Here is a 27,900-nt window from a genome sequence, read left to right as displayed (position 1 = left end):
AAAGACATTGATAGACAGGAAGTAAAGTCTGGGACGGTGGGTTCCGAAGGCTTGTTTATGGGATAATAAATAGTCTGCACCTCTTCCTTACCCTTACAGACACAAATACACACACTTACTCTTCTTCTACTTCTATTCATTTAACGAACTTCACAAGTCTATACAATATACTGTGAAATGATACACTCGTCCTTTAATGTTCTTGGACTATGGTAGGCTCTGTCGACCCAGTCTTGAGCAGTCAAAAGGTTCTTCTCTGAGGAAAGGACGCTGTGTGTTGGGAGCTAATGTTGAATTTGGTGCTGCCTCTAGGGGGACATGTGATGAGGAGGGCAACATAAGATTTCTGGATTGACAGTTGTAATAAAGATTTGAACATGTGCTACAAAGCTTATTTTGTGGTTGTTTATTTGAGAGTAATGACAACATTGTTGAGGAGAAAAGGAAATGGTTCCATTGCTCTGGGTCACGTGTTTGGGAAGTGAAAGAAGGTTTGATGTGAGATTTTTATTATTATTATTATTATGTGATGGATTTGTGTGTCAATGTGCAGTTGACAGAAATTTATTTGGGTATCAATTGACTTGATCCGGCAAAAAGGGGAAAAGTCTCACCATTTTGAGCATCATAGTAAATGTGGAAATGTGGTTAATAATTTACAAGTCCTTTATGAGCCATCTGTACCAGGAGGGAGTGGTACCAGTCAGGTTAAGTGGGGTGACGGTTTTGATAGTAGGCTGTATTTGTACCGGGATGTTCACTAAATTGTTGTTTCTTCTTTGATAGTCCAAGAAGTTGTGTTGCACTCATCACCAGTTTTGTATGGTGAAGGGATTAGAAACTGTAGGATGTCAAAACCTGTGCATGTGAAAAGATGTTCTCTTTCTCTCTTACCCTCTTTGTATTTGAAACATTAGCTGGGGGCGGGATAACCGAAGCTCCGCCTAAGTGTCTGCTACTATTAGTGCAGGGGGAGGTATTTGTGTGTGTGTGAGGGAGAGTGTGTGCGGCTTATCGGCGCTCTGACTGCCGGGCGAGCGCTGGAGTCCTCCGCTGTGGCGGAATGGACTGGCTGGACTTCCACCCCGATGTCCTCTGACGGCATGTGTCTGTGTGCCGGTGACTTTTTAAAAGTGTGTGCATGAGGAAGGGGTTCACGCACACCCACCAGCAGGACGATGGCTCTGAACCGAGTGTCGCAACTATGCCATGATATCACCAGGCTGTGGCTGCACCTGAAGATGCTGACAGGTGAAATTCACGCTCAAGATTCTGTTTCTGCAGCTTTTCTGATGTTCGCTTTCATGTGTAACCCAACAGCCAGCTCTGACATTTGATAAGATGAGAGGTCAAGACTGTCCACATGTTAGTGCTTGAGCTCAGCTGCAAACGTTCTGCAGAGTAAATCCAACTTGAATTTTACATCTGTTTATCAGGATATTTGTTGAGAAATGTACAATTATAGTCGTCTGTGAGAAAGATTTAGTGTCTGCAAGCATATTTTCACAGATGAAATCTTCACAATCCTGATCACTGTTTGAATTCATAGGGATGCACTAATGCTTGTGTGTGTGTTTGTCTGGCAGCATATCTATGCTTTGGCTTGGTCACCATGTAAACTGACAGTTGTATTCCCCTCTTAGATACCAACATTAACACTGTGCTTAATAACTGAAGAGAAGTGCCTATTAGTTTGCATATGTTCACTCTACCATACATTCATACAAAAGAAGTCTTTTGGCCTCCAGACTTTTTTACTAAAAGCTTTACCTTGCGTTATATAATATAATCTTGTGGTCCTGAGGGTCTCTGTGCTGCAGTGAGGGCCGACCCGTGGTCTACTGGCCCACTGTGGGCCGTTAACTGCATGTTAATCACATTGGTCCCATTAACACACTGTGTTTCCTCTCCACAGTCGGAACAAAACCCTTTTGAGGCTTTGAATGTCAACAACTTTATTTTAACTTCACGCACATGCAGGCCAGTGCATGTGATTGACAGCTGTATTTATCTTTTATTTTGAGCAATTTGGGGCCATATACCTGAGTCATTTCAGATGTCTCTGTTCTGTGGGGGAGCTCAGGTGTGCAGGTACAAGCCCGGTGTATTTGCATGAGGATTACGGTTGTTTGCTTTGCTAGCAGATGGATTGAAGTCTTACTGATGTTAACCTGCTGCTCGCACATTCACAGACATTTAGTATTAAGGTTCCCTTGCACTGCTTTTGGACAAGTGAAGATTAGCACCCGGCAGGTCTGGACTTAGCCTAATCTAGGATGTGTTTCCACGTGCGCTTGTCTCAGAAGAGACAGTATTTATCTTGCCCTGTATTGGATTTGACCCCAGCTGTTTAAATATCATATTTGCACCTGAACTACTTTTTAGTTGATTAAAAAAAACTCCTAACTGTGTTTTACCTAACATACTGTTATAAAACGTCTAAATATTAAAGGTAAAATAACCAACAATGATGGTAAAAATTTGGAATACGATTATTGACTTATTTTTAAACGTTTTCAAAAGATATAAAAGCACAGAGAAAGTGCACAGTGCAAGGCAAGAGCTGTTTTGGCTTAAGACAAAAAGTAAATAAAGTAGGAATGAAACGATAATCATTGATTTGAGAGCCTGGCAATAATCCAGAGTTGTCCCAATGTTGTTTAAAACCCTAAAGTTCTACCTAAACCTAAACCTAATATAAAATAGTAAATAAAACCAAATTCTGTTAATATAGTCACGTAAAAGTTTATTTCAGTCTGACGGACCATAATGCATAAGCTTAAGCACAGATGGGGAAACAGTTCTTTGAAAACCTTCCTAAATCCAGATGGGACTTCAAAATATCAAAATAGAATAATACTACCTTAACCTTTCCTGAAAACACCATTTCACTACCTTCATAACTTTTCTGTGCGTACCAACAGAAGAATTATTCGGCCTGCTATTTTATTAGTTGCTTCATCTTCTGCACAAGACGAGGGAAGACCTGGGCTTTTTGTGTCAATGTTTTTTCTATTACTTGAATAAATCATTTATTGTCGTGAAAAACAAGTTCTAATCTTTATCACGTGGAGAAATAAAACCCCACTCTTCAAATATTTCAACATAAATCTACAGTGTTATTTCCCAAGGTTGGTTGAAATTCTGTTTTAACAAACGGAATCTTCGAGCTTCTATCTTTGTGGCTTTTCCAACTCATGATGATGGCTTTTTAAAAACTGGTTGTGGCAGACAGCAGCTAAAATAAACCCCTTCCTTTATCTGTGCTTTGATTATGGTTTTGGCTGATTAGTTTTTAATAGCCAAATATGTAGGAAGGGAGGAGGACCTGGACTTATAACCCTATAATACTCTGCGGCCTACTATTTCAGTAGTTGCTCCATCCGCGGTGTTGCCATGACATCACAGGCCTGGTTTCTGTAGCGTCAATGATGTGGTGGGTGCTCCACCCTCGTGTGTGTTCGTGCTCCACTGACAATGGCCGACGGACAGACAGTAGAGTGTTGTTCGCTCTATGGTGATGCCAGCGTGGAGGGCACACGGCCAGTAATAGTAATTTCACAAGAAGCTTTGGTGGGGCAATTCATTTTGAGGCTCACTGCCTCAGCGGGAAACACTTTTTCATTCCCTGGATTTAGGTCTTAACCCAGAATAAAATGCTTTTGGAGTCTTTTGTTCTTAATTAAAACATAACATAGATGTGACTTTGAAACTGGGGGAGTTGAGTATAAACTGAGTATGTTAGGTTAGAGTTCTATGGCTAAATGATATTATCTGACCAGACAACAGATCAGTGATTGGTCAGAATTGTATCTATTTCTGCAGCACATAAAGGAAGCCACGCAGCCTGTACTTGAAGGTGTTAGCTTTATCTTTTGGAATATTAATGGCCCCTGTATATACAGTACATAGAGATTACGTTGTCTGGAGCATCTTAGTGTGTTTTCGGCCAACAGGAAATGAAGTACATCGTTTGATTTGATCATTTAACATTTGGTCAAATCCTCTCATTTTAAAGCCTGGGGTCTGGGGATTGGCACTGCACACACACTCCAGGTCGTGGCTACCCCAACTGACCCAGTTGTTGTATTTTGTGTGTGTATGTACACAGCCCCATGTGTGTGTGTGTGATGTCTGTACTTGTGTGTGTTAGATTAGCCACAACAGCAGTGACAGATGGGATTTTTGTAAACCCTGGCTGTAATACCACATAATAGTTTGGATAGCCTATGTGCAATACACACATGGGCACACACAGCTGGCAAATCCTTGATGGTCTACATTCAAGCATGTGCACTCAGATTCACACATGCGTGCAGCTGGCTCTTCTTCTGTTGGCATTTGATACCAGAACACACCACATGTCTTCGACGTGCCTCTTCGGCTGCATTCCAAGCCGTTTCTTTTCGGGCGTTTGTACCCGAGTGCCAGTCTTGATGTGTAACAGTGTCATTTAACACCACTTCATTAAAACATGGATCATGTCACATGTGCTGTGTTATAATAATAAAGAATGAATCGGTAAAGGTTGTTTAGATCAATACTTAAATAATTTTTTTTTATTATGTTTGTGTTTTTGTGCGTTTGTGTGTGTTGGCCAACATCACAAAGCTTCCTGTAGCTTTGAACCTTGACCTGTAGCAGCAGGTTCAACACAGCTGGCTGCTGTTCCAGACCTATGTGTACTTAACCAAGGCAAACGTGAAGAAACTTGCATGCATGACACAGTCGACGTAATGTTCAGAGCGGAAGTTTGACTGATGGTGTTTTTGTTTAGAGCTTGCCCAGGTAGTGACTTTAAGGCTGATCTTGTCAAATTTCTGGGAATTTTTCCACAGTTGTGCGGCACAAGTTGTGCCTCATGACACCACTTATGTGATTGGTGCAGCCATTATAACATTATTGGCTTGTGCATGAATCAACATCACATGTGATTCAGTTGCCTGTGAATCTTCTTTTATTTTACTGGATTGAGGATTTCAATGGTTTGTACAAGGTGCTGCATCAATAATGTTTCATCTATAAATGATCTGGAATGATTCGTATATTCTTATGATATAGATTTTGGTAAACATGGGAATTTATAATAATGATATAAAAAAGGCAGAAGGCTTTAATTTATGCTTTTTAAAATTCTGCACTAAAAAACTTATTTCGTCACAGGAAAAAAGTGGGACAAAGTCTGTTTTAGGTGAACATTCTTTTTGATAAAACCAAGCTCTCTTTATTATTGAGTATTTAAAAAATGAAATATGTTCAAAATAAAAGCAGATTTATTTGGCTTGGAAACCACTGGAGTTGAGAACCTTGCCCCAGACTACTGGTAGAAAAAAAATGTGGCTTGGATTTTTTTAGACTTCATTCCTTGTAATAACAGTCCTGACACCATCCTGGTTTTCCGAGCATAACTCATCCTTCCCTCCATCCTTCTTAAATCTGCTTAGGTAGAAACTTTTTTGTTTTAGTCGAGTTCAAAGACGGAGGAAAGAAATCAAATCAGAAATAAATATAAAATGGTGCTTTTTATTTATTTTTTAATCTTTTTTCTCTGACCAATGTGAACTATAGGGACTAAGATCTTCACAGTGGTTTTGACTGAGGTTGCTTTACTTCTCTAATGGTTTGTGTTCATTAGCTGCTCAGCCCATTAATTTTGTAGGCATGTGTAAAGAAGCCTCGTCCTTCATTCAATCACACGGACATGTCAACACTGCTTTTTCCCTACTTCCCTATTAATGACCCCCTCTCTGCCTCTTCTTCCTCAACATGGTTCAGCATTTTCTTCCCCCTTTTCTACACCCCAACATCCTATTCCCCCTTCATCTTCCCCCCTCCCCCTTCCTCTTTTCACACTATCTATTCACCTCTGTAAACCCATCGCGTATTCTTTCTCTTTCACACACAAACATGTTGGATGCTGAGCACTGTGGCCCAGTTTCTGTTCCTTATAGCAAAGAAAATCCTAAAATGAAATTTTAACCAGAACCTGTCGATGAGTGTCACGTGAATTAAATGAATAATTTTCTCACACTTCACACATTCTCTTTTGTTGAGAAAAACGATAGTGTGTGTTTTTATTTTTAACTCTCCCTCTGTTAAGCTCCTAAAAAAAAGGATGAATGAAGTGAAGAGGGAGGGTGCCCGAAGGGGGACATTCTTTCCCGGCCCCCCATAATCACTATTTGTGTGTGGTTGCCCCACTTCCAGTGTGAGAGCGGGTTATATTCTGGGTGAAAGATGGCTCACTCGCAGCCGCTTGAGTTTGATTTCATTCATTAAAAAGGACAAAGATACGTCTAAGCGTATTGCAAGAGGGCGCCAGGCTGTCTGAGACATTTCTCAAAAACTTGGTTCACATCTTCTTGTCAGAAAATGTCATCCTAATCATCTTAACAAGTTTGAAAAGTTCAAACATCGTTTTTTATTATGCATGGTTTAAATTTGGTTACTTGTGGAGCGTGATCTTTACAGATGTGTTTATAAGAATCTTCATCTCGACAACACACGAGCAGAAACTACTTATTAAGTTTGAATGTCATCCATGTTTTTAAAACCGTTTACATGGCCGTAGTTTTGTATGGAAAAGTTTGGTTCAAATTCATGGTCATAAAATGAAAAATATTAAAGTCACATGGTGTGAAATGTTCAATTTCTCTTGCAAAATATAATAAACATCCCCTCGGTACTCAGTAAGTCAAACATAAGGATTTGTAATGCCAATTAAATCCTGTTTGAAGTCTGTAACACTGTAAACACTTAGAGTTAGACTGAGAAATGACATGAACAATAATGTTTTCAATTAGTTGGGAAAATAAACTTATTTTATTGTGTGCTATATTTATACACTAAGAACTGAACTCGCTCGTGCCAGCTTCCAGAACTTGACTTATAACCTGGGATTACTGCACTACACACTTAACCGACAACTGTTAGACAGACACACACATATACACATATACACACACAGACACACACACACACTGACACTCTTGACAGATGACAGCTCATACTTTTAGAAACCAGCCGTGATGTTTCTGCTCTCTCCAGATAGTCTTTCTGTGAAGTTTCATTTCAAAGCGCTTCCTTCTTGCCTCCGCCCAGTCCTTCTCCGTGTTTTGTGGAAGTTAATTATAGCAGTTTTTTTTGGGGGGAGGAATTACAGGCTGGTTGTTTTTCGCTGGAGGCTGTGTGGTCTGTCAGAGTTGACCAGCCTTTGTGAGCACGTCTATAATTTCACCTTCACATCTGTCCCTTTTAACACTTTAAAATTGTACATCTATCTATATTGATTCAGTTTTGTTTAACACTTTTCTTCTTGTTTGGTTTATCTTTTACTGTAGCCGACTATTTTTTATTATTATTATGTCTGTTCTGATCATTAATTCACTTTTAATCCACGCTCAAGAGTCTAATGGACAGCTACTATCTGACTGAAAAGCACTTGGATCTGCATTCCAAACATCAGCTGCAGAGTTGCTGACTACATGATGACACAACTGTTAAATCTCTTAATCTGGATTCTTACTGCATCATACAGGCCAAATACTTAAGATGTGAATCAGGAGAATGTTTCAATGGCAGCAGTCGGAATGTATATTTGTTTTTAAGTTTTTACCCAACACAGTTAATCATTTTGAATGATGAAAAAAATATTATTATAGAGTTTTGAGACTTTCAGCTGCTAAGTTTTAATGTTGAGGCGATTTCATAAACTTTATTAATGTTAAATAATAATACAAATATTTATTTTGTTGGATTGATTCCACACGTATGAACAAAAATACAAACTAATTTAGTTTGTTTTGTTTATTGCATTATTGTTGTTTTTTAACCTATTTAGGATTTTTTGATAATAATTGGTGAGAAAATTATTTGATTATAAGGAACTTCAAAGAAGAGGTTCGCACATAATCAAATTAAACTGTACTAAAGCAAACTAAATTAAGGTTGATTTAAGTAAATAAAGTAAGGCTCAAACAAAAAATCTGCAGAGATATATATTGTGGATTATACTACAGTAGAACAATAAGCCTAGATACTTATTCTAGATATAATAGCTCTAAGTCACTTAAGTGGACTTAATGATGACAATGATTTGTGTCATGATGTAAACGTTCTTGGGCTTGACAAGAATTTCTCTCAACACGGTTTTGTCTTTGTCAACAGATGAGATCAGGCACACCGAGGTCGGCCCTATGTGTGCAGCGGAAATAGGCTCAGAGCTCCAGAAGCAGTTTGCCATCCTGCCAGGTTTGTTTCCTCTTATATGTTTTTTTTAATGTATTAATTATTCCACTGTCACACTGTGATTCACTCATTGTTGAGTTACTGGGATCTGGTTTTCTTTTCTTCAATATAGTCCTACTTAAACTGTAAAGTGTATTAAGATAACTTTGTTATGATGACACTTTAAATAAATTTCAATTGAATTGAATTTAATATTTTGAGTTCCCTCTGGCAGGAAGTTCTAAAGTCTAGGTTCGCTGATTGAGATTGTCGCTCCTGGTCTCAAAAAAAGTCTCTACTTTGGCACAACCAGGAGAACTTCCTGATCTGAGGGTTAACTCATAGAGAGTCATTGTTGTTGTATTAAACCTGGGAGAAAAGCCAGTCTTCCGGTAAAATATTTATTCAACATCAATCGAAACAGTGGACATTGTGTGAGAATATGAATAAATAAAGATTGAACTATTTTATTTAAACTAAACCAGACCTGCAATGCTTGGGTTGTATTAAGTTCCTTTTTCTATGGCCACATTATCAAATGTATTTATTTTAAATATTGTTTTTTCATGGACCGGCCTACAGGTAAATACCACAATTGTAAAATGGCATGCACTGCAAAAAAACCCACAACTGACTCAGCAGGAGACGGTTTCATATAGACTTTCAGTTTGACTTATTCTCTCCACTTTATTTATTTTCTGAGTAAACGTTGACAGAAGTAAAGTCACTAGCTAAAGTTATTCTGGAAAATAAATCCTGTTGTTTCATCATTCAGAAAGTCGCTATCAATATAAATAACTTTTCTTTTTCTTTGCGGCCTGGTATCGTGGATCGGTACTGGCCCTTCGGCCCACTGGCTGGGGACCACTGTTTTAAAAAAGTTAATTAAACATATGTTGTAAGTCCCGCTCCCTTCCACTTGTTTTGCATTGTTTTATTGCTTCACTGAATGGCTGAATTCTGGAAGTCTGGCAGATCATTACCCGCATTAACAGTAGAACATTTAAGCTGCGAAATTCCTTGTGGCCCTTTTGTTGAAGATGTTCATTCTGTACTAGGAATCTCTCGAGAGACGTGCTGAACTTATTTGTTTACGCTGTGAATGATGTTGTAATTTAGCAGAATTTTGTTTATAATAAGGGGAGTGGATAGAAAGTGTTATTATTTACAAGACTAAGTGTAACAGTCCAAGGCAACTTGTGCGACTAAAAGTAACAAAATAAAGGAATAACATTAAAGTTTCTATCCATGAAGCTTCTTTTTCTTTTGAGATTTAATGTTTCAAATAAACTAATGACTATTCCAATATGTGACACTAAAAATAATAAATATATGTATAAAGCCTGTTTGGCACAACAAACATGGAGTTACACAAAAGTGCTCCTCCTTCGTCTATGGGTCGAGTTTCCAAGCGGAACGTCATGGTGATGAATTATTCACACGCCGTCCCTGGCCTGTCGTGATCGTCATGACAACACAACACTCGACCTCAAGTTTGTGTTGATGTGTGCAGCTATGTGCAAGTTAGGTTGGAGTTTGTTTCTTTGATCTCGTCCGCTGTAGAGTGTTGGTCTGTTAATAATTAGTGGTCGGTTCACGTCCTGTTTTCAGAGTTTCCTCAACACATCTCAGACAGACAGTAAAAGTGGGTTTATTGTAGTTAATTCATTTTTAAATCCTGCTTTTCAGGATTTTTCCATTCAAGTGAAAGACTTTACAACATGTTGTGATACATTACACCAGCTATTGTTCAAAGTTCTATCTTCTTCTTCAGGGGGTCGTGGGTTGAACGGCAGCCCTGTTATCATCTTCCCAGAATTCCCCTCTTTCAATGAGCTGGATGAGGAGGAACTCGAGAATGTTCTCAACTACCTCAGCAGTGTTCCCAGGTGAGAAACAAACTACACACTTCCTCTAAACACTACGCACTCGATATATTGCCTTGTATGGGTTATATATGTGTACATTGTTTCATATTTATTTATTATTATTTATTATTTAACCACAGTCCTTGACTTCACTCAAACAATTGATTTCTATTGTACCATGAGTCAATCAATCACAATTTTTGGATTATCATATACCATATATTAGCAATACACACTGACACACACTTGCAGGCTAAGGTGGTTCTAGGTATAGTTAAACCGGGCAGCTGCCCAGGGCACCATTTTTTGGGAGGCGGCATGGTCCGCTTGCGGAAAAAAAAAAAGTTTAAGAGAGCATTGTAGTTACTTTACTCATGTATCCATCTTCAACCTGTCCCTTATGATACATGTTCTTCAGAATACAGGATAGCTCAACCGGTAAAGCCAATAACTGGAAGCAGTCTCGCCCAGGGAGCTATTCACTGTAGGACCGCCACTGCCTGCGGGCAAATTCTTTTGTTTGTAACTCAATCTGCAGTACATTTAAAGTACCAGCAGATGGCAGTATTGCTCAAAACAGCGCTCACCAGAAAAACAGCAATTGCGTGTATAAGAGCTATAAATTGTTATAATTAGATTAATATTTTTTCCATTAGTGTGTAACTCTTTCTGATTTTGTCTCTTCAACCTGTAAAATGTATATTATACGTGTCTGCTGAAAAATGGGAGACGTTGAAATCCATATCAGTGTTTCAGTGCAGAAGTCCTTTTTTTATGCAGCTATCACCTTTTACTACCCCCAGCCTCCTCCTGTGTCCCCCCTCTCTCCCACTAGATATTAGCGCTTGACTGCACGGTGAGCTCTGATTGGCTGTGACCGCGCAGCAAGAGGCTGAACTGCCGTTTCATTGGCTGAGGCTGGGAAGCGGGGTGGTGGGGGAGAGAAGCGAGCAGGGAAGGAGGAGGGGAGATGCTCTGTAAGGATGAGAACGGTCACCTCTCGCCAGCCGCAAGATGCCGAATCAGGAATTTTATACTGACATCATGAGAATCTTGGATAAATGGATTATTGCTTAGTGACACTGCTGGAATACGGAAGATAATACAACTGATTGCATCCCATAATTCTGGTTGCTGTGCTTCTTCAGCTGGTTGGATTCATGTGGTTTGAATATTTTTTTCCTGTGGAGATGGACTGAGGACCGACTGTCGCAGTGTTCACTGGGTAGTGTAGCATTCTTTTAATGCGTGTGTGTGTGTGTCATCGTAATGCACGTCTTGAAACCAAAATATGTTTTGACCAGAATAAATCGTGTCATTTGATGACAGGTTGCATGTCAACAGTGCATTTTCACACACACACACACACACACACACATTCGCAGACACACACTGGTGCACACATTAATGAGGCAGCTACATATGGTCCTGCCTGTGGATACACACATAGATGTGGAGCCAGGGTTGCCATGGTGATGACAAGAGACCGCATAATCAAAGTGATGACAAATACTGACTGCACACACACAAGTAGCTACAAATATAAAATGATGGTGGTTTTCAAAAAGGCTTTATTTCTATTATACAAAATGCATGAATGTATGTCATGTGGAGCCATTATTGTGTAATTGTTTGCTCAAGACAGAATTCTGATGTTCCTGTATTCAGACTGAAATGTACATCACAGATCCTGGTAAATCCGTTATATAAGATTTAAAGAAACCATGTTTATGCCTGGAGTCAAGAGCGTGTGAGTCAAAATATGTTTGAGCTATAAATGAATCCTTTCTTCTGTGTTATTTTAAGATTTGTGACATCGTTTCTGCTGACAGCGTTTGAATATCCTGATAGTCTTAAGAGTAGGTTAGGTTTTATAGCATTGCCTCTCCATTTTAGGCCGTTGTTTCTTTGATTTCATATGGTAATGTTTGGGTTTTACCTATTTGGAAGAAGGGGTTCCACACATTGACTTGTCTTGAAACAAAACAGGACTGACCGGGTTGTTTTTCTTTCACCTGCAGTGTTGCTGCATCAGACGTGGGATTCATCCTGGTCATCGACAGACGACAGGACAGATGGGCCGCCGTGAGGGCCACCCTGCTCCGAATCGCAGTAAGGCAAATGAACAATACAGTTGAATATGGCTTAAAAATAACTTAACTTAACTAAAGATTAAGAGACTCAAGTGTTGCAGTGCAGTATAGGTTTGTATGAGTAATAATAAACATAAATACCTCTGCCAAGGAGGTTATGTGATTTTTGGCACTTTCATTTTCGCTAAATTATTTTGCTTATATTTTAATGATCATGAGACAAAAACATGTTTTAGTTATTGTGGTCTTCTGAATGAGAATGTGGATCCAGGTATCTCTTATTACTTCCTTCTATATTAATGTTTCTTAAATCCTGGTCTGGCATTTTTTACCTGGCTGTACAGAAAGAAAATATCGGTTTATATAATATCTGTCCTATTGATTACTACTGTCTGAAAGATGTTTTTCCTGATGTGACATTAGCCTGTGACTCTTGAAACATGAAGACTCTCATTTTGAGTCAAGTTTACTGAAAACAAAATGAACTTTTAAACTTGTGAATATTAGTAAAACACAACAATTTATCTTACTGTTTTTATATGGAGGCAATTCAATCTATTGCTTATTTTGTGTTTTATCTTATTTCATTATCATTTTTTTTTTTTCTGTAATGCCACCACAAAAAATTGATATTTCGTGTTCAGAATAAAATGTTCTCACTCTCATTCTGATAATTCCGGCATTAAACTGATCTATGGTGCTGTATGCACTGTAGCGATGGAGCTGAAGTGCAAACTCCACTTCTAACTCCTGTGTTGCACTTGCTAGTTATGGAATTGTCAATTCTGTAGTTTCTTTCAATTATATGTAAATACTAAAAAAGCTATATAATTATATAGATGAATTGCACAAATATATTTTCTTTCAAATTATTTTTCCTTAAATTAAAAAAAATAGTTTCTTACTATCATCACTTAAATAAAGATTACCTACATTTTCTTTCTTTTTTTTTTACAATATTGTGGTAGTTACAATATTATTTCTGGATTTATTTTCTTTGTTCAAGCTTTGTGTTGAAGTTTTGCAATCACATGTATGTATTCCCATGAATCGATTGTTTTATACAGGGAATATTATAATTGAATCATATAATTAATCTAATTGAATCATATATTAAATCGACAACTTAACAATGGCATTTTTATTTATTTTAGTTTATTTCATTTTACATGAGTTTCCTCACCTTTTTCATTTTTTAACAATATTTTAAAGACATGTCCTCTACGAAGTGACCGCTTATTGATACATTATTGTTTATAATTTGACGGTCCCTCACCATTGGAAGTGTAAGAGCTAGATTCAAGATTGGAGGCATCTTGATTCACGTACATGTTTATATACAGGATATTCTGAAAAAAACAATTTTCTATTCCAAATTCAATCACTCATAATTGGCTTCTCTGTTTGTTTGAACAAAAAAAATCTTGTATTACACAAATCAAATTCCAAGAGTCAATAAATTTGGATAGCAATTATGGTTTGTTAGTTTTATTTGTAATGCATGTGTGCAGACATGTCCTAAAGCTTGTTTCGGTATAAATATTCATCTTCTATTTCATGAAGCTACAAAAAAGTAAAATACTGACAAGTCCCATAATGCACAACTGCGCAACGTATTAGTTTTTATTAAGGAGACGTTCAACCTGCTGCCTCAGTCTACAGTGATATAATTACACATGAAGTGAGTCCGGCGACTACAGCAGGGCTTCCATGTGCTGGTTGGTCCGGGTCGGAGCTGGACAGCTGTGTTCTTCGACTAAAACAAGTGCCCTCATCATGACTAACTACCTCTGTGGGGATAGTTGGTGCTGAAGAACAATTAGTCCTCATGATAATCATTGTCCAATTTGCATACATTTGCATGAATCTGCATACACGCTACATGCTAAACCATGTATGGCGGAGAGAGAGTGCCCTGGATGTAGGTGTGTTTGTATGTAGTGAAAGGTTTCATCACAATTTAAAGAAGCAACATTTTCTTGATTTTTGTTTTGAAATACGGAATCAGACTGTTTTCATTTCAAAAAGACTTTCATGTTTGCATGATTCATGCAGGGATAGCATGACATGTAAAAGCCATCTGATGCTTTAGGGCCAGGTGGTGTGTGTAAGAGTGTGTGTGGAGCTCACTCCCCAGCGGCAGTCCTTGTCCTTGTCGGACACGCCTTTGTCCACAGGCAGCCGCGATTGAAGTGGATGATGGAGGTCGTTCATCTTCCTGTGTAACGCTGCTCTCCTGAAGGTCTCTCGCTGCCGTTGAGCAGGATTCTTTAGGCGATAAAGAGGGATTGGCCAGTGGACTACCATGTGACGGCAGGAAGCAAAGCACAGATGCCATCACTCTGAGACGCTTGTCCTTTGCCGCGAGTGGTCTTGTTTATTGCCACACACAAAGTGTTGGATAAATAATGTTTTCTCGGACCAACAGCCTCATTAAACGTGTTTCCATCGAAGGCATTTGACATTAAGCATATTATTTTTTTTGTCTTCTTGGCTTTCATCCATGTTTTAGTCCATCTTTTTAATGCCCTTTTTTAACATAAACCTCCTTTCAACACCTTTTAATCCAGACGCCTTTGTCCACTCAGTGATTAATATTCAAGCAGAAAAATGCTGCCTCGTCTGATTTATTCTGTCGTTCAAATCAAGGCAGTGTTTTACCACAGCACTGTTCTGTTGCTGTCGCTGGTGTATGAACATTGAAGTGCAAGATAAACGTCTGCTGTCACACAAAGGGAGCTTCTCTTCTGTAGCATGAGGTGGATGTTGTCCGTGTCCCCGGAGATGAATGTCAATGCAGTTAGCAACAAGACAGAAGCACTTTTTCATGCGTTTTTCTCTGGAGGAATAGAGATGGACCTTGTTAATCCAAGATCAAATTGTGATACTTATTATTTATTCATGTGTGTCTTTCATCTTTGACATGTGTCTGTGCTTGAGAGCCATCGAGCAGCTTGTGTATTGTTATGATAATGACGTCAAACCTCTCAGGATTTTTTTCCTGAATTTGATGGATTTTAATGAGTTTTTTTTCAGAGCTTAGATTCAATTTTATGCACTTTCCCTCCAAAAACCCAGGCCCAGACACCTAGATAAATAAATTACATGAATAAAGACTATCTATCTGTCAAGATAAACTTGGCTTTTCATTATCGACACTGTTTGTTCAGAGAGGAAACTGACTACAGCTTCTGGTTACTCCTTAGTCACAGTGAACAACAAAAGGCAAATGTTTAAAAAAATGTTCATCAATGTAAAGTGAATACATCCTAAAATGAATACAAATATTTTTTACTGGGTTTTCAGGCGAGCCAGCTGCACTCTTTCTTTTGTTATATTCATCATCCCTCATTTAACACACCTACTGTCAATGCTTACAGTGTGTTTCCAAGGCAACCTCCAGCATATAGTCATTTCAAGACACTCAGTGTGTCATGTGTCTGCATTTAGACTCATGGGCCATCTTTCCTCATATGGATCAGAGATCTTTTAAACCCTCCGCATCACTCGTTCACGTCTTGGTCAGAAAACTGAACTCAGATGTCCTTATACGAGGGCATTACCTTTGTCCAGAAAATCATCTTGTTGTGATTCATTTTATCCATTTTATTGAAGATCTTGGGAGAGGAGCAAAGTACTTCCACAGCGACAGTATTATTGTTGTTTACGAGAGCGTTTTGTTTTGTTTCTTTTCTCATTAAAAACGACTACCTCTACAAAGATTTCAGTTTAAAAATGAGAAATATTAGCCCATATAACAAGGAGAAATAAAAAAAACGGCTAGTTTGAATGTCTTTAAGAGAAAAACCTTAATAAATTAATATATCTACGGTAATTGAAAGCATTCTCATTGAACTCCATTGATGGTGTTCGGGCTCTTGATGGTCTGCTTTACGACATTATGTCAAATTCACAGGGTGGGCCACTAAAAAAAACTTTCATCACAGACCAAACAGGATTAAACTGACCATCAGTATAAATTTGATTTAAACCTTTAGCTCCATTTAATAATGCATTATGGGAGTTTAAGTGTTTGTCTTTTTTTTTATATAAGGTCATAAACAATTGACAAAATAAATAACATCCCCTTGGCAATTCCCGTCTTCGGATACTATTTAACAGAAGTGTCATATTTGTGAAATAATATCATTAACCTCTGAGGAGAAATATGATTTTATTCTTCATTGCTTGCCAGGTCACCCCAGAGAGGATTTATAGTCTTGTTAATGGCTCCGTGTGTGTTCATGCCATTGATTTATCAAACCTACCTGGTTCTAACCACTCACTGGGGTTTTTGAGAATCTAATAAAAGCCTTCTTTCACTGAGTGGCCTCCTGAGCGCCACCCCCTCCCCGCCCCCACGTCCAATCCATTTCATGCTTTTAACCAGTGTGTGAGGCAGAGGAGAGCCAAAAAAATCCCATGATTCACCAGGGAACCAACATTTATTTACCTTGTTTAATGTGTGCAGAAACAGCTGTGAAAAATTATTAATGCAGGGAAAAAATCACAGGACATCGGGGGTTGGACCAAAACGTGTGTGGATGTGGTCCGGCCTGTCATTCTGCCGTCTGTTACTGTCCATCAATTATTCAGTTGTTCTCCTGCTCTCATTTGCAATGCAGGAATTATTTAAATGCTTCTACTGAACGTTGGACTTGGCCTTTAAAAGCATTACATATTTTGCAGTTTGAAGCTTTTTTTTTGTAAAAAAGAAAACAAGGCAACAAACCTCCAGTCAAAGTATTTTTTGTGCTTGTTTCATTGTATGTGCTAAGAAAGTTCCATGCACAGTTGTAATTTGATGGAACTCAATATGTTGAGGTGTTTAAATGACCTGACATCTCATGTATTAAGCAGCAATATGTAAGATTAAAAAATTTGTTTCTGGCTCCCTCCAGTGTCAGAACAATATAATGGTATATCTTTGCTCATATGTTGCACCTTTGGCTCTGATGTAAGTTATGTAGTGAAGACCATTATTACAATTATAGCTACAGAGTTCTACTGCATGACTGTTCAAATGAATTCAATCACTACACTTTTCACATGTTACAAATACCTTTTCACAACATACATATTTAATTCTAAATGCTTGTTCTGCCACGAGCCACACTAAGATGTAATGGATACAATTTCTCCTCCCCTCATCTCTTCCAGGGATCTTTCTCCAGGAACTTAAACCTGGTTCTGGTGTTGCGTCCCAGCACATTGTTCCAGCGGACTCTGTCAGACTTCTTCTTCAAGTACAACAAGGATGAGTTCAAGATGAAGGTACGTTCTTGAGATTCTAACCCTCAACATTTGTAACTTAACATCATCTTAAGAAAATTAAACATGTTTTTCTAAAAATACTTATTTAGTAATAAAGCTGTGTGCTGCATTATGTAGTACAATATGTGATAAATCAAATATATTATAAGTGTTTTAAAGGGTTTGCTCATTTGTTCTTTATTTTCAACTTCGAATTCTGGAAATACTTTAAAGGTCAAAAGCAGCACACACACATGTAGGTTCTAGCAAAAAAAAGGGAACAATCACTTACTGCTGTAAATGTCTTTTCAAACAAAATGTCCCAACATCAGTTACATTACAATTACAACAAAATAATGGGAGGAGATAGTATTTTGAAAGATTTTAAAACAACTATCTTAATCCTTTTTCATGTTTAAAAAAAACTTTTAAATGTTTATGTGATTTTAAATAATAAGTTCATCTCACACATGGTCATTTAAAGGTTTTCCTTTTCAATCAGATATGTATCAGAAAACTCATGGTCCATGAGCAAAGTGTTTGATTTAACGTGTTCAACTGTGCTTCAGGTTGTGATGCTGAGTTCAGTGACTGAGCTCCACGCTTATATCGACCCCGGGCAACTGACCACGGACCTGGGCGGCTCTCAGGAGTACTGTCACGAAAGCTGGATCTCGCACCGCACTGTAGGCTCATGAAGCAACATACCTTCACCAAGTCGTAGATTTTACTTAATCAATGTTGTCAAACTTCCATGTTCAGGCCATCGAAGCGTTCGCCCTCATGGTGAAGACCACCGCTCAGACGCTGCAGGCGTTCGGCACTGAGCTGGCAGAGACTGAGCTTCCCAATGATGCCGACGCCACCATCGACCTGCTGAACTTGCACACGCTGAAGAAAGACAGAATGAAGGTGAGACAAACATGTTCACCTTTCAAGTTTTAAACAAGTCTGTCGTCTCAGATTGAAAAACAACCTAGCAGTTATAAATCTGTCAACATCATAATGTTGTTGTGACTCTTAGGAGGACCTGCAGGTGGCGCTCTCACAGGGTGGGAGGCTAATGGAGTGTATAAACGAGCCTTTACAGACGGACGCTGAATACAACATGACACACGATGAACTGGAGAACATGGTCACTGTTCAGAGGTGAAGTCCACCTTCACTCCTCTCATTCCACTACAACTTTCCATCTTATCTTCTTATTTACTCTTTACCTCTTTTCTTCCTCCCCATCTTTCCTCCGCTGCCTCGCTCTCATACTGCCGTTTCCACGGTTAGACTCATCGGTCAGTTGGACGAGACTGAAACAGCATTTGATGATTTCTGGGAACGTCACCGCACCAAGTTGGAGCAGTGTTTACAACTCCGACACTTTGAGCAACACTTCCGTGAAGTGAGTTCCTGCTGATATTTCAGATGAATGGACTTTTTAGATGGTGCCATTGTTTGTTAAGAATAATTGAAAACTGATAAAAGGACTAAAGGTTAAAGTTTAAATATGAGTAACTGCTGACTTTTTCAGGTTCGGGCTCAACTGGACATGACGTCCGATCGGCTGTCTGGCTTCTCTGAGGTCAGTGTAAGTCCAGCTCATGCTGAACATGTCCTGAGAGAACTTGGAGGCCAAGAAGAGAAGGCTTGTGTAAGTCCCAGACATACACTTCATTCACGTTTTTAAGTCATGACCAGCTTGAACATAAGGACATTCATCTGCTGTGTCTTCAGGAGGTGTTAGACTTCGCTCTGTCTCTGGCCGCTGAAGGAGACCGACTCATTGAGAACTCGCACTACGCTGAAGATTCCATCAGGCCAAAGTGTTGTGAACTGAGAGGAGTGTGTGAGGAGATCAGCGCCACCCTGAGGTCCAAAAAAAACTTGCTGCTTAAAGCCATGGAGCTCCATCAAGCTCTGGATAAGGTGTCTTGAACTTTATGAACAATCTTTACATAAAAAACAGATAGTTAACTGTGCATATGTTTCAAGGCCTGCAGTTGGTGCGAGGAGGGAATCTTCCTTCTGGCCAGCCAACCTGTTGACCGCTGCCAGTCTCAGGATGGAGCTGAAGCTGCTCTGCAGGAGCTGGAGAAATACATGGAAACAGCATCACAACACATCCTGGCAGACTGCAGCGCCATCTGTTGCCAGTACGAGGCAGTGCTCACTCCTCCTCTAAAGGTACGAGAAACAATGTCACATCGTTAACGAAAGGTTGCAATCTAACTCAGAGAGTCTGCCAACAGGAACACGTGGAGAAAACCTTCCAGAAACAAACCTCTCTTCAGGAGATGTTCGAGAAGCGCCGCGTCAGCTTGAAGAAACTCGCCGCCAAGCAGACGCGACCTGTGCAGCCTGTAGCTCCACGACCAGAGGTGAAGTCTCCACAGACGTCTCCAAGTAAGCTCCCGGTTATTTTTGCACTATTATTTAATGAAATACTACATTACTGATTGTATTTTGTTTTCTTCTCTCAGACCAGCAGAGAAAAGAGAGGAGGTACTCAGCTGATCATGTGATTTGCAAGAAGGTGAACACACTTTTCATGAAACCCTTGTCTTTATTTGACCATGTGTTGGTCAGATAAAAGCACCATGTGCATCTGTATCCACACGCGAGGACCTCACATGTCTACCATCCTTGACTATGATCCACGTTTACTCCAACATCTTGGAGAGACATCACAACACAACATCTGCTTCAGTAAAAACAATATTGTCAGGATAGGAATTCCACAGCAGCTGACAAAGAAAACGTTTAAAAATTCCCATCCAACAAAGTCAGTCGTTTCATAAATGTCAACATTTGACAAATTAAAATAAAAGTGGCAGTAATGACTATTACTGTTCAATTCCTAATCATATACCCTCTTTGGTTATTTGTATTTAAAATAACATTGAAAATTAAATGCACACCTCAAAGATTTCTCTCACTAAATATTGACCAATTCTACCTGTTTATCCTGCTTATCTTGAGCGTCTCTATGTGGTTTCTAGACAGAGGCTGCTATTCAAAATGGCAGCACCAGACACGCATCTCTCTCTGAGGAGGAGGAAAACCTGGCGGTGCTGAGACGGTCAGTGTCAAAGCTCATTCTTGCTGCCAGTTCAAAGACGATTTTGATTCTGACCATTGTGGGTTTTGTCTTCGCAGACACGTGATGAATGAGCTCCTGGAGACGGAGCGGGCTTATGTGGAGGAGCTACTTTGTGTCCTGGAGGTGAGAGATGATGCAGACGATCAGAGATCAATTCAACATCATTTGGAGGTTTCATTCTGGACCTTTATCTGCAGGGCTACTTGGCAGAGATGGACAACCCCTCTATGACACACCTCATCCCCAGTAACCTCCACAGCAAGAAGGAAGTGCTGTTTGGGAACATGTCAGAAATCTACCAGTTTCATAAACGGTGAGGATTATGACTCGACAATATGGAAGTATATCAGTGGCATCTGAATAATAAATAGTTGAATTTAACATATCAGATGTTTGTTTTTTAGTATTTCAATTGTTGCATTTCAATAATTTAATTCAATGTTTTCTATATTGAAAGGTTGAATTAGTTTTTCTTTTAAAAGATTGAATTTGAATATTTTCTAAACTAGGTTTTTTATTCTTTTAAACCCATTGAGTTTGACATTCTGAATCCAATAATTACCTACAATTCTTGTTTATTGCAGGACGTTTCTGAAAGAGCTGGAGGCGTACACAGACTGTCCGGAACTGGTGGGACGCTGCTTTTTAGAGAGAGTGAGGCACTTTACATTTTACTTTTTTTTTCCGCTGTGACGTATGATGTTTTTCAGATTCTGGTGGTTTTTAGAACTCTTAACAGGAAGTGGCGCATTCAACCGCCATCGACATGAAGTGCTTGTTAGGACGAGTTATGTAGCCTCAGTTATTAGTTTGCCTGTAAAGTAATGATTGTTAAATCTATGCAATTTATTTAGAAAATAGTTTAAAAAAAACAAAAAAACTATTGAAAACAAAATTCTTGGAAGATTGATGAAGTTTCAAAATGATACAACTGATAATAAAAAGATTGTTATAAATCAATAATGGAGGAGCAGTGGGCTAGAACAGGCTGTGCCGTTGACGGTCCAGAGAAGATAGGTCCAGAGATTATGACCAAGCGGACTTTGGAATGATACCATGACTGCTTCAATTGTAAATTCCAGTTTAAGATGTGCTGAACAATTCCTTATTAGCGTTATTGTTGTGTGAGCAGATGAAGGACCTACAGATCTACGAGGCATATTGCCAGAACAAACCTCGCTCCGAGAGCTTGTGGAGACAGTTCTCTGACTGTGCCTTCTTTCAGGTCAGTTTGCAATCAACGTCTGTGTCTTTTATCCAGCCTCGGCCAACGTTGTGTGTTCATATCTGTCCCAGGAATGCCAGAGGAAGCTTGAACATAAACTGGGGCTGGACTCCTACCTCTTGAAACCTGTCCAGAGAATCACCAAATACCAGCTGCTGCTCAAGGTGCAGTTTTGTGACGTTCATCTGAAATAATCAGTTCCCAGTGACTCACTGTGTTTCTCTGCAGGAGCTGCTGAAATACAGTAAGAGCTGCGATGGCTGTGATGACCTGCAGGAGGCGCTGTCCTCCATCTTGGGGATCTTGAAGGCAGTGAATGACTCCATGCATCTCATCGCCATCACAGGATATGAGGTTGGACACTTCATATTTTATATATTTGATTTATTCTCAGCTGACGTTTTTCTTCTCCTGCAGGGAAACCTGTCAGATCTGGGTCGTCTGCTGATGCAAGGCTCCTTCAGCGTATGGACGGAGCACAAGAAGGGTCACGCCAAGGTGAAGGACCTGGCCCGCTTCAAACCCATGCAGCGTCATCTGTTCCTGCACGAAAAAGCTCTGCTGTTCTGCAAGAAGAGGGAGGAGAACGGGGAAGGATACGAGAAGGCTCCGTCGTACAGCTTCAAACACTCTCTCAGCGTACGTTGTTCACACGAGCTCCTCCACAGACGCCTGCAGAAGCTTCACGGCTTGTTCTCCTCACAGATGAGTGCGGTGGGAATCACAGAGAGCGCTAAAGGGGACAACAAGAAGTTCGAGATTTGGTGCAACTCCAGAGACGAAGTTTTTATTGTCCAGGTGAGTTTGTAGGGACCTCTAGTGGAGGATCAGTGGAAAAGACATAAGTGGTTTGTTATTGAAGAATATTAGCCAGACCTGAGCATAATGTGTGACCCAGGGCAACACTCGGCCCTCTGACTCCATCTTTCTGGTCCTCATTGTTTCGAAATAATAACCATAAAATCTATAAAAACAGATTTTATTTTTTTCCAATGGCTATCTTACAATATTTGTTACTAGTTCAATTCTACATATAACTTGTTCAAGATATTTGATTAAATAGCTTTTCTTGCTTTTTTATGGGTATTGGTTTTTTTTGTAATTCATTTGTTTTATTTTCTGGCGCTTATTAACTTATGGGGGTCCTGGAGCCTATCACATCTTCTTCGGGCAAAGGCGAGGGACACCCTGGACAGGATGCCAGTCTTTTGCAGGGCACAAACACATTTTTTTTAATTAAATGCATATAAAAACATTAACATTTTCATATTTAGCCCTTGTGTAAGCTCAGGGTCAAGGTGACCCAAAGGCCGGAAAACAAATGGGTCTGACCATTGACCCTGAGATAACACAAGGGTTAAGGAACTTTAGAGTAAAATCTTTTTGCTATTATGTTTTAAGTACTTAAAAACAACTTTAATATTCTACTTTTATTTAAATGTATGTCTCTTTCTGCTCAGGCACCAACACCTGAAATCAAAACATCATGGCTGAATGAAATCCGGAAGGTTCTGACACGGCAGCTGAAGGCCTGTCGAGGTAACAATTGATCAGACATGAGGACGAGAAAACCTCTGTAAACTACACATATAAGTCGGATCAGTAGGGAATTAAATCGCTAAATTGAGAATTAAATTGTTCCTAAAGTAAACAAGTTGCTTCTGCATCTAAATAGCGATTATGTTTGTGGATTTTTCTTCAGACGCCACCCAGCAGAAGACCACTGACTCCCCCACTTCCACCAGCAACAACTCCACCTCTCACAGGTGTGACCCTGCACACGAAGACCCCAAGCACACTTGTAGTGATTCACAACTTCTCTGCCTCAGTCCGTTCCGGAGCAGTGGGCAGAAAAACCAGAAGAAACAGGTGCAGGAGGAAAAGAAGGCGGAGCCAAGTCCAGTCCAAGAAGCTGCCCCCGCCCCGTCGCCCAAACACAAAGGTGAATGTCAATCGATCAATCAATCAATATACTGGCTTGTGTTGTTGAACCGTATTTGTCTGAAGCTGGATCTTAACCTAGCTCTAACCTGGAGTCTTATCTTCTCCTCACCTCCATCGCTCCCGTCACTTCCTCATCGATCTCTGTACACACTTCCTTTGTTCCCATCCTTCGCTTCCAGACGAGCCGCTGACCAGTCCCACCACTGACCGCTCGTCCGCGGCTAAAAAGCGTTTTACTTTCAGTAACCTCAAGAGTCCCAAAGGTAAAGAAGGAAGCGCTGAGGCCTGTGAAGCTCAGTGTGCGTCTTTAAGATGATACAAGGAGGAGATTCTGCTCTATTGCGCCCCCTGCCATTATTTTGTTAGTTAAGTTCTTCTTCCTGTCTTCTTTCTCCTCGTTCTTAACACCGTCAGGCTCCGTCGTGAGCCCCGAGCACAACGCCAAACGTCACTCGGTCAAGAGTGACCCCACTCCCTTCGGGTTCAAAGGTAAACCATGTGATCCATTCTTCATCGTGTCATCTTGTGACTCCCGTGTGAGAGTCGTCTTTTCATCAACATCGAGATCACGAGTAGCATCTGACCTCACACGCCCTCACGTCTCTTCCATCCTGGATCTTCACTCACCGTCTTACGTACATAACATCGTGACCACCTCTCTTCTGTTGCTCTGTTGCACAATATCATCCTGTCGGTCTATAGTTAAGGCCAGTAACATGCATCTGTGGCCGGTTTACCTCTGTCCAGAGTCGTGCGCTCATGTGACTCTGAGCAGGGTCAGGTGGACGAGCTCGTCCAGTCTGCTGCAGAGCAGGCGCAGAGGTACCCTGAGGTGCTGTGGTCATGTGACTGGAGGTCAAGTGGACCGATGGGTTTCAGCTTCAGAAATGTGACATTAGATGGAAGTCTTGGCTCGGTCCATCTTCACCTCCATCACTGCTGTTTGAGACATCTTTCATGTCGTTTGTGTGCGTTTTGGTGTCTGAAAGTGTTGCCATGAATTTGTGTTTGGTCAAATGAACACAACTTAAATATTGGCTTGATTTTTGAAGTTCAATTAATGCAACTGCTCACAATCCTGCGACAACAGTCTTGTTGTTCAACGTCTAGTTCAAGTCTCAAAACTTAAGACCCAACAAGTCATTTTATTTGGACCACCGGATCGTTTGCTCAAATCAAAGATCATGTTTGTATCCTGACCTATAAAGATGCCAGTATTTAAGATAAAGTATAGAGTAAACACAGACTTCCAAAAACGTTAAAACTGACGACGAAGCAAAGGAATAGATTCTGTTAAAGACAGTTTGGTAAATATAGAATTTGTTCGACCAAGAATGCTAAAAGAGTTTGGCCCCTGGTGTGATTGAGTGCAACACGCCTGCTCTGGTTTGTGAGACCATTTGAACGGACTCCTGATCCCTCAGGCTGGAACAAGACCTCGCGCTCCGTCGACGCCTCAGAAGACCAGGATGGATTCTCCAGCGGTGAGGAGCCTCTGAACTCTGACCTGGAGGACGACGGCGGGAAGAAGCTGGTGAGTTTTCTTTCACTTGAACTCTTCTTTGCCGGATGGACATGGTGACAGATTTGACCTCTGAACCTCTAGGCTCCCGGGAGGTACACGGTGGTAGCAGACTGTGAGAGGGTGGGGCCTCAAGAGCTGTCCGTCAAGAGTGGAGACGTGGTCCAGCTGATCCGAGAGGGAGAGGAGGGGCAGTGGTATGTCTCTTTTCTTCTTATCTTCTCAGAGTCTCTGCTGGTTCATAAGTCTGTCCTTCTGGATCAGACTTTGGGGGCCACATGCATCCCCCTGACTGAATGAATGCGGCCCTCATGAGGTCAAACTGTAGTATTAAGCTAATTAAAGTAATTAATTGTCTTTGTTTGCGGACTCTTTTCTTTTATCTTTGCTTTTGAAGATATTTTTACATTATATTTGTATTAATATGTATTTAAATTTCAATACTACGCAATAAAATAACTAATTTATATTTATTTTATGATGTGATGGCCCACTACGTTTCATATTTTATTTTTTGTTGTTTTACAAAACTGATTAGATATAAATAATTTGTCTTTAAAAGTGTCTTTAAATAAAATAAAATGTTTAATATGCAGTCAAATTACATCTTCAGTTTACTTTATAACATCCTTATAGTCTTTATTTTTTATTTATTTTATTAGATTAATTTTTCCTATCATAATGATTCTTCTCTTATTTCTTTGGGCTTGACAGCTTCACAACAGTCACAGTATTTAATGTGTCCCCTGAGAGAATCTAAGAGCCAACCTCTGTTCCTGACCGTGCAGGCTCGTCAAGAACCTTCACAGCAGCAAGGAGGGCTGGGTCGCAGCAACGAACCTCCTCAGCTTCATCTCAGAGTCCAAGTCGTCGCAGTCACTCAGCAGCTCAGGTCAGAAGAACAACACACACACATGCTTGAAAAGCGCTATATAAATAAATATTACTTACTTACTTACTTACATGGACACGCACGGACACACAGAGTCTGATCTTGTTCCGCTCACCTTGTAGATGACAGCGTCTCTGGGAACCTCAGCACCTCGTCCAGCTGCAGTGAGACGTACACCAGCTACTCGGACATCAAGCCCTGAGGAGGAGTCGTGATGGTCCACCTGTCTTCACTGTGTCTGTGGAGAGCAGCTGTCTCCTCCACTGGGCTTCCATGTTGCCTCAACCAGAATGTTCTTGGCTCAAGTTCGGAGCTGGTACTTTCTGGTGATGAGTCAGCGGATTCTTCAGGTCTCTGGCTTTCCATTTAAAGGAACTTCTAACCCTGGTTTGCTCTGGGTCCTTGGATTCCTCAGGTACTTTGAGGCCCGTCAAAAAGTCCTGGTCCTCAGAGGTATTGGTTAGTCACTTGGGAGCTTGGTAGCATTTTTCTACTCTGACGGAGACACAGTCATGGACGAAAACGACGTTGATATGTTTTAATATATATTTATTACGAGAAGACGAATGAACAGCACCACCTAGTGGCCACTTTGTAACAAATCAAATCCCAAAGGCATCCGTCTGAACCAGTTTAACAAGTGTGACTGGATACCTGTGTGTTTGTGTGTGTGTGTGTGTGTGCGTGCGTGTGCGTATGGATCAGATTTGTGGGATTTGCACAACCCCAACAGTCTTTTGAAGATTGTAAAAACATTTTGCTAACCCTCACAGACGTTTCACAATTCTTTGTAAGTGCACATATTTAAAGCACTTGCAGCATTTATTGTGGAACACAAACAGGCTTTGTCCGAGCTCGGGCTCCCGGCCCGACTCAGGCATGTGACAGCAGCCAGACCTGCTCAATGTGTTTGCCAGAGAGCAATATTTGTTTATGCGAGGCAGCGGCGGAGCTGAGGGCCCGAGTGACGAGTGCAAAGACGCCTCATTGCAACACCAGTGTTCAGCTTTTTTAAATTGTGGCCTCAACCATCCCTGCTTACAGTCCAACACTGACATTTAGGGACTTTAAGGACAATGTTTTTAAGCTGTTGGGGTTTGAAATCCAGGACTGAAAGTTTAATTTATAGAGAAGATACTTAAACATCTTGTTTGGTTGCTTCTCTGATGTGTGTGTCTGTGTGTGAGAATGTGCCTCTTGAGCTCCGAGCGTCTTGAGCTGCGAAAACAAAGTTATAACATATATTCTGCACCGATCGGTTTCGCTTGAGGCGTCCTCTTCAAAAAATGTCTTCCCGGTGAAACAACTTTCAGCGAGAGAAGAAGCTCTCGTATCTTTGATGTCAGCCAGACTCTGAGGTGTCTGTGGTTCAGGTGTGTTCGTGTCGTCTCGTCTTTGTTTGTTGAGTTGCCGTCGGTAATCACTGGACAAAAGGAAAGGAACAGTGAGAGGTGAAATTCCTGCCCTGCCATGGAAGCTGACACAGGCACTAAACTTCAGTCAGTGTTTGATCATTGTCACACGATCCATGTGTCACAGGGGGGCTGCAGAGGCGGTCCTGGGTTGTACTCTTGTTTTTATGCAGCACATTGCAGCAATCACTACCTTTATTTTCCTACTGTAGACAAACTGTAGAGTATGTTGTCAATATATATAAAGATATTATCTGTGTATATTTGTACATATGTAAGTCTGACTGTATGTAAAATGAGAAGCAGCTTTAATAAAGTGAGATGGTTTCCTTTACTACTGTGTGAGACTCGCTGATTTTGACTGATTTTCA

General features: G+C 40.2%; 1 protein-coding gene across 1 annotated transcript; it reads left to right on the top strand.

Annotated features, from left to right (window-relative positions):
* Window positions 1-1,038: 1,038 nt before the first annotated feature.
* On the top strand, window positions 1,039-27,863 carry mcf2la (mcf.2 cell line derived transforming sequence-like a). The gene is made up of 32 exons (XM_087791772.1): window positions 1,039-1,251; window positions 8,167-8,250; window positions 10,001-10,115; window positions 12,116-12,206; window positions 17,348-17,461; window positions 18,010-18,126; window positions 18,203-18,352; window positions 18,465-18,589; window positions 18,722-18,836; window positions 18,966-19,085; window positions 19,169-19,360; window positions 19,427-19,618; window positions 19,684-19,837; window positions 19,915-19,967; window positions 20,434-20,513; window positions 20,591-20,657; window positions 20,732-20,847; window positions 21,119-21,188; window positions 21,667-21,759; window positions 21,831-21,923; window positions 21,988-22,113; window positions 22,177-22,398; window positions 22,465-22,557; window positions 23,220-23,298; window positions 23,462-23,525; window positions 23,589-23,701; window positions 23,883-23,966; window positions 24,118-24,192; window positions 25,128-25,237; window positions 25,310-25,422; window positions 26,014-26,117; window positions 26,240-27,863. Exons 1-32 carry the CDS (start codon window positions 1,179-1,181, stop codon window positions 26,317-26,319), a joined length of 3,477 nt encoding a protein of 1,158 aa, XP_087647898.1. The 5' UTR covers window positions 1,039-1,178; the 3' UTR covers window positions 26,320-27,863.
* The last annotated feature ends 37 nt before the right edge of the window (window positions 27,864-27,900 follow it).

This window comes from Callionymus lyra, chromosome 5 (assembly GCF_982586985.1).
Source record: "Callionymus lyra chromosome 5, fCalLyr1.hap1.1, whole genome shotgun sequence".
In the NCBI taxonomy this organism is placed as follows: Eukaryota; Metazoa; Chordata; class Actinopteri; order Syngnathiformes; family Callionymidae; genus Callionymus; species Callionymus lyra.
This window is presented reverse-complemented; position numbering and strand designations above follow the sequence as displayed.